At 29.1% G+C, this 8,093-nt stretch overlaps 1 protein-coding gene across 3 annotated transcripts in view; it reads right to left on the bottom strand.

The window, feature by feature from the left end:
• Positions 1 to 352: 352 nt before the first annotated feature.
• The window catches only part of LOC106466722 (glycine dehydrogenase (decarboxylating), mitochondrial-like), a 163,714-nt gene continuing 155,973 nt past the window's right edge, over positions 353 to 8,093 (bottom strand). For 2 of the 3 annotated variants that reach the window (XM_022394808.1, XM_013927025.2), the window contains one exon: positions 353 to 3,058. In XM_022394808.1, the coding sequence (XP_022250516.1) occupies positions 2,942 to 3,058 (117 nt within the window). In that variant the 3' untranslated portion in view covers positions 353 to 2,941. The remainder of the gene's footprint in view (positions 3,059 to 8,093) is intronic. The other variant, XM_022394809.1, reaches the window with a different exon arrangement.

The raw sequence follows: 8,093 nt of genomic DNA, 5'->3' as shown, positions 1-8,093 counted from the left end.
ATAATAGGGGTTTGCCAACATTACCATAGCTAATGTTGTCTCTGATGCTGCTTTCTATAATCTCTTCTCACTTAAAATGGGTCCCTTGATCCTCAGCCACACTAGGGCTATCCTTTATGAAGATCCTGAACCTGCCAGTGTATACATGTGGGACTACATAAAGTACACTGTGGAGGTAACAATTAGTAAGATTAGTAAATGTAACTAGAGCATTATACAATGTTTTCAGTGTACGTGTGTAGTTTTCATGTGTTGGGCTTTACCATTTCATCTGTAAAAATTTTTAGGTAATATGACTTTCAGTTGGTTTTAGTGTAGATTTTTTGACAAAGAACAAAAGTTACACAGTTACTATATTCATTACATTTCAGTATTTATTCTTCTTCCTCTGCTTTTGAAAGGTATTAAACAGTAAATTTACTCTCTATAAAACTATATCAGTATTATTTAAGAAAGAAAAAGTCCTTGATAATGTGAAAAACAATTAATGTGAAAAATATGCAATTTTCACAAAACTGGAGTTGTACATTTCTGGAACGTAGAGCATTACTGCAAGGTAATTTTAGGACAAGTTTAATAGTGCAGATATTTTATTAATGAATCTTATGGTCTCTAGGCTAAATCATACTTGTTGTACATTTTACAATTATAAACACCACTGAAGAAGCTACAAAAATAAGTTTTTCACAAAATAACTATGATATCTATTTTAAAATGCCAAATTCTAGACACTGTGCTGACACATGAGTGTTCCATAAAGGACGGAGGTTATTATGCATAAAAGTACTCTCTCTAGAATTGAGCTTTTGATTATTCTTTGCTTATTTTATAGCCTTTTTCATTAACTTACTTTTTGCCAAGTTTTGTAAAATTTCATGAATACATCTTCATTACCCTTATAGATATTTTCAACTGTTAGTATCCAAGCTAATAAAAAAAAATTATTATTAATGCCTCAAATGTTTAGTTCACCAATGTTTTGTTTGTATACGTCTTTGCTCTTTCATACAATTGATATTAAAATATATTATTTAACATTTTGGTCACAATGAATTGCTTTTGGAGCTAATAATGGATTAATATGAAATAATTTTCCAACACACTCCAGTTAACATTACAAAAGAAATATAACAGCTAGTGATCTGAGTAGGCAGCAATGATTCAAACAACAAATTATGAATCTATCTATAAGTCTAAGAAGAATTTCTTATTTCATCATCCACTTTAACAATATAGGAGGGTTGTTAAAATAAGGTCATTACCACAAAATATCATTAAATTGTAATTTCTTTCAAATACATAACTTGAAAAGTGCATATATAGAGAGAGAGAAAGAGAGATATCCTATGCTCTAGGAAGCTCAAATAGAAAGTATAATGTATAGTATTCCTAAATAAAACAAATTACAGGCATTTTGACACACATTCTTATAGGAATGTGTATTTTAATGAAAAACACTGACATTGTAGCTTCACAAACAAGTAAACATTTGAATTTTACTAATATTTAATGGCACTAAACATTATACACAGTTTTACTAACCTGTTATTATTATGTCATTATCCCCACCCCCATCCAAAGGGAAGTTAAGATGTGATGTTTTCAGGTTTTCCAAATGTCAATAAGTACTTAAAACATTTAAATTTTGTTATAATTCCAAAACATCACAAAATTCTATTCTTGTGACTTTTACAAACATGTACCTGAAAGTTATCATAAGTGAAGGAGGCAAAATACAACTGTTAATAAGTTCAAGATAACAAAAGGAAAAGTGAATGACATATTGTCTTTTAATAAATTTTCACATTAAATTTGATGCTTAATATATATAAGATATAAATAATATAACCAACACATTAATGGCAGAAAAATTTTACAATTTTTTTTCAATACATTAAAGTGTTTTCTCCACTTTAGTACTATTCTGGTAAGTCGTAATGTAGGCAAGATATGTGAAAATCAAAACTCTGATGAACAAACGAGAATTTTTTTTTGAGGAATTGCAGACTAGAATATTTGAAAACAATTTCTGCTATTGACAAAAAAAACAAAAAACATACAATATTGTAAATTAAAACTAATCTTAACAAAATCTTTGGTCTTAATTGTCTCATTGCTGCAAAATTATCCCTGATTAAGATAAATTGAAATATAAATGTAATGCATGAAAAACACATTCATTTGTTTATGGCAGAGCTACTAAGGCTATTTGTCATAGTCCCTAATTGACCATCATATTATAACTGAAAGGGCAAAACCTATTTAGTACATGGTTTTGATCCTGCAACCTACAGATTGCAAAAGTACAGATGAATTACAGAGCTACATTTTTATTTTCAACAGTATTTTAACAGAAATTTATTACGAATTTTTAACCTAGATGTTTTTGTACTTGATAGAAGTACTGCACCAACTTAGATCTGATATTTTACATAATTTAGATTATGAAGTAAAATTACTTCTGACCACATTCTTAACTGATTTTTAGAACTGTAGTATCACAAGTTAACCTTTAAAACTTTTAAATGACATACAATGTAAATATACATAAGAAATTTAAATTCAATTCTCCAATACATTGCATGAGCTTTTATATATATAAAACTGCCAAAGTAAAAATGGTAACAAGAAATGTGATACCATACATACTTTATACAGCTTATGCCATTTCACAATGCAGGAATTTTCATGGTATTCAAATTTTACTAGATATTGAAATAGTTTATTTTTCAGCACTAATTAGTTTTTCAAAAGGGCTAGATATCAATTCACTTCAGAGGTAATTAAGCAATATGACCCCCAAAGGATTACTACATATTCAACTGAAGCTGACAAAAAGAAGTATATTATGGTTAAACACCATCTTTACACAACTCTATAAATGTTTAAATTTAATTCAGTAAACATTTTCTAAAATTCCTAAAATTGCTTTCAATCATTATTATTCACTTCCATATGCTTCCATAGGAGGACATGTGCAAAATAGGTTTTTGTCTCCATAAATGTCATCAACTCGGCTCACAGTTGGCCATACCTTACACTCAGGAGAGATGAACTTCTGAAAAAACAATGATTGAGAAAAAACATTATAAATAATATTTTTAATTATGATAAAATTTGATTTGATATGTTATTAAAGAAAGAATAGGTGCAGCTGTTTCCTTCTGGCAAGTTTACTGGACCCACTTTCAATAGAAAACTTAAATGTTTTTCTGGATTTGGAAATATTTATCAGAACTGTGTTATTGTGCTAGCAAGAAAACCCAAAGCTGGTCTAAACTAAAAATTAGGGGGAGGAGGTATTACAATAGAAATGTTTGATTTTGTACATATATGCACACTTAGCTGCTTTAGCAAGTTGGATTAGACCAGATACTGTTAAGATATTATGGAAGTAAGTGTAATGTTTACAAGATTTGAACTTTAGTTTCACTGGTTGTCACATGGTGACTTGAAGAACACAAAACATTTGACTTATGAAATCCGATAATGCTGCCACAGCAAAATGTACAATTGTTACTATTCACTAATTAGAATGGAGAAATCTATGGGAATTAATGGAGGAACTTAATAGAAAATTTTGATTCATCTTCAACAGTCTTTGAACTCTATTTTTAACAGAAATAGTGTTAAAGATCTCTGTAAGAGGTCATGTTTTACATCCTATCAATTCAATTCTCTAAGCAAGTAAACCACACAATTAAGAACCAGAAATTTCTGACTTTGTAAAGGCCAAGGCATCCAAAATGTCATTCCAAAATTAATCTTAGAGCAGTCTCTTATTAAAAATAAACTATGAACCAAGTGCTATCAACAGATCTTTGAAAAAAAAAAAAAAGACTGGATAAAATGCAGCTGATTGGGAGTATAGAAAATAATAATTAAAACAATCACATTTTTTAACATTTAAGATGAAAGTTATATGTAAACCTCACTGAAAAAATAAAATAAGGAGGAGTAAACTAATGAACACAAAAACCAAAAAAGTAGAATTAATAAAAGACAACTCAATAAAATTAGTTACTATAAAGAACAGTACAAAGCTAAGAACTGTCACTGGGTCATTTGTGTTTGCAGACATGAGTTAAGCAGCACATGCTGTTTTAGTTCCTATGTTTTTCACAAACACATAAAACTTTTTACTTCATACAAATGCTAAATGTGGAAGTTCTGCTAGAAAAAAATCCACTTCATCATTCAGAAGAGAGCTACTTAGATGAGTACATGAATGAAAGAGCTATTTTATAGGTTAAGATATCTTAAATTATTTTCTATTAGGAAACAAAAGAAGTTCTCTTTAATACTGAAACTTACAAGACTATCTGGAACATAATAAGATTAAGGTCTCTGTGTTAAGAAAACACAAGTTTTATAATTTGAAAAGACAGGCTTATGGTACAAATTACTGTCAGCAGTATTAAATGCAGAACACTCATTACTGAAGCTATATATTATTAGCTCAGATAATTAATTACCAATTAACATACCTTGTAATTGTATCTCTGCACGTAGAATTTTAGTAATGCAGTTTTCTATAAACAATTCTTAGAAGCACTAATACTGAATCTTATTGTCTCAAATATTAAGTTTTAAAATTAGTACTTCCTCCTCAGTGGAGAAAAATAGGATTTATTCAAGAATTGTATATTGAAAAAAAAAAGTGCTGTATATTAGTTATATTATTGTTCCTTCCATCTAAACTTTAATATTATTGACAAATTAACAGTATTTAATCATGCATATTTCTTGATAATAATATGGCATAATATTTAACGTTTCTGTCTGATTTTCATATCATGAAAATTAGAGCTGGAAACAACAATTACATTGATTAGTGTCATGAAAACTACTTGAATAATCAAAACTATGAATAAATTGACTTAATGTTATGAAAATAATCAAATATCTAAATATATGTTATTTTATCTTAGTTTGACTACTTTAGGACTAATATATGATCAACACTGATTAATCCAAAGTATCATATTGTTACAGTCAAAGTCTCTTCTTTCATGTAAAACATACTGAGAATTTGTTAACAGTGTTACACAGATAAATTTAAAAAAGTTAACTGGTATCACACCTTCATTGTGTGTGTAGCCTGGCATGGCCAGGTGGTTAAGGCACTCGACTCCCAATCTGAGGGTCATGGGTTTGAATCCCCATCACACCAAACATGCTCGCTATTTCAGCCATGGGGGTGTTATAATGTGACAGCCAATCCCACTATTTGTTGGTAAAAGAGTAGCCCAAGAGTTGGCAGTGGGTGGTGATGACTAGCTGCCTTCCCTCTAGTCTTACACTGCTAAATTAGGGACAGCTAGTGCAGATAGCCCTTGTGTACTTTGCACAAAAACAAACCTTCATTGTGAAACTACTGTAGCTAGTGTGGATAAGTTAAACACTGCTGTTACTTGTTAACACAATAATACTGTATTATGTGAATTGACTTTCTAGTGTTATTCTTTTTCATTCCCTAATTGTTCTCAAACCTTAACTATCAAAAGTTTTATTTTACAAAATAATTTAAAGTTATTCTAATTTCTATGTTATTTCATTAAGTTTAGGCTACTTGAAGGATATACAAAAATACAAGATCTTTACTTTGAGTAAATGTAATTTCCTTAATAAATGAAATGAGTTATGATCATTCTTTCCCTTGGTTGGTTACAAAGCATTTGAATAACTGTGTAGTTGTGGATACAACACTTAAAGCCCAACGTTGTTGTAAACATGCTTTTGAACATGTAAAATAATATTGAATTATCTGTTGCAACAGATGTCTGTTAAGTGAATGAATTTTTTTATTGTTTCTAAATGTTAAACAATGCAGTTGAGTTGCTTGTATGATACATTTTCATGTACAAAGTTTAGGATTAAAAAAAAGGAATTTAATTCTAAATCAATGAATCTCAAGTTTGAAGACAGGGTTTTCTTTAGCTTTTCATACTTTGCCACTTTATAAATGTTTTTGAAATACAAGTTTTAAAGTCAATTCTGTACATTAATTCTCATTATATATCAACAATTTTAACCCAAAAGTATTTTAGAATCTATATATTATCTTTTTCTGACATTTATTCAGTATAATTCTTGAAGAAAAATGAAAAAGAAATTATTTTTATTTCTACAAAATGTGAATAGTTTTGCAAATAATATTAAACCAATTTTTTTTCCAAAATTTTTCTGCCCATCCCAAAGAATAACCTTATTTTAGATAAGAACCTATTGCCCCTTGAGAAAATATTATCAAGTTTTTGATTTTCAACTACTTCCCTTAGTTTTTGTACAGGCCAAGGTTGGAACCTTGATGAGATTATATTAAACTATTTATATAATATTAAATATATATTATACTTTCTTTAAATGTTCCTTTTCTTTGTAAATTCTGAAATTATTTGCGAGTTAAATTATATCTTTTGAAAGCTACAGAAATTTTCTTCAATGACAAGATATTATATAATTTGAAATAAGGTAAATCTATTGAGTTTAAAGATAGGTTGAGTAGGTAACAAAATAAGTATATCAAGTTTAACAAAGTAATGAATGTACAATGTGTGGAAAAGTTTTTGTCACCATCAGGTACAACTAAGTTCACATGGACACAATATGAAACAATGAAGTTACATGACTGGAAACTGCATAAGACTTAGTAAAGGTACCTTGTTGATGTTAGGTTCTTTGTTTAAATTTACCATTTTCTTATTTTTTAATAGATATACTATTTTCTTTAGTTGAAGTGTTTGTAAATATGAGTTTTTTTATTATGTTCACCAAATGAAATCAAACTGTCTTCAAATCAGATGAGTTAAGTTCACTATTTAGTGAGTATGGTAAGCGACTGCAAAATATTCTGATGACTCGCATCTTTATGTTTAACATATTAAAACAATCTATATAAATAAAGTGGTTAACTGTTTACTTAATTATTTCTCATATGTTTTTTTTTTAAATTACCCTTATCTGTGAGAGTAAAACATGTTTTCATTATTTGTCAATTCATTTGATTTAAACTAGATTAGTAGGGGACTACTGCATATTTTAAAAACAAACAAAATGACAACAGAGTGGTTACCTCTTAGGCTCTAGTAAATGTTAATGATTCATTCATAAAGTAGGAAATGTCCAGATTATGTTTTAAAAAATTAATGCCAAAATATTTTGCTAAAATTTTTTCACAAAGTGTATAAATGGCAATTTCTAGAAGATGTTCTATCATGTGAAAATGAAAGGTAATCCAAAAAATTATTTAAAAAAAAAGATGAAAATACGAATATTAATGCCATATTAGAACATGTTAGAAAAATGCAGTGATTCACAAAGCTAAAAAAGCTAGTGCACATCTGTCAACCCCTTGTTTGTAAGGGGTGGAACTGATTAACCCTATCGAGACTGGTAGGGATCAGAAGGCATGTCATCATGTTTGTAGATTTACATTCAACATTTATTTAGCTATTATTTTATAAACGTATGTCAATAAGTTTGGTTTGTTTGTTTTTGAATTTCGTGCAAAGCTACACGAGGGCTATCTGCAATGTAAGACTAGAGGGAGGGAAGGCAGCTAGTCACCATCACCCACTACCAATTCTTGGTCTACTCTTTTACCAACAAATAGTGGGATTGATCATCACATTATAATGCACTCATGGCTGAAAGGGTGAGCATGTTTGGTGGGACGGAGATTGGTCATGTTGGGCCCAATAAATTTGGTATCAAATTTTAGTATTATACATTAGTTAGTTCCTTAATTTGAAATTAAATATATATATATATATAAAAAAAAAAGAGGCTGAATATTGATTTTTGTGCGTTATGTGGCCTTCTGGGTTTGGTCAGATTACATTTTATGATGCCCACAATACAACATCTATAGTTTTGTATGAATTAGAAATTCAAATGTTCAATATTGGGAAGCTAGAATATAAAAATAAGAACCTCCCATCTTTTCTATTTGCTGAGATATGATATTTAGCAAACCCACCATATTGGCTCTGCCCACCACTTCATCATTGGAGAAGACTTATTTATCTACGCCTACTTTTATATACCAATAACTTTATAATCAATCAAAAGCTATATATATATATATATAT

Source organism: Limulus polyphemus, unplaced genomic scaffold (assembly GCF_000517525.1).
Source record: "Limulus polyphemus unplaced genomic scaffold, Limulus_polyphemus-2.1.2 Scaffold2360, whole genome shotgun sequence".
Classification (NCBI taxonomy): domain Eukaryota; kingdom Metazoa; phylum Arthropoda; class Merostomata; order Xiphosura; family Limulidae; genus Limulus; species Limulus polyphemus.
Note: the sequence above shows the minus strand (reverse complement) of the source record. Positions and strands in the feature narration are given on the sequence as shown.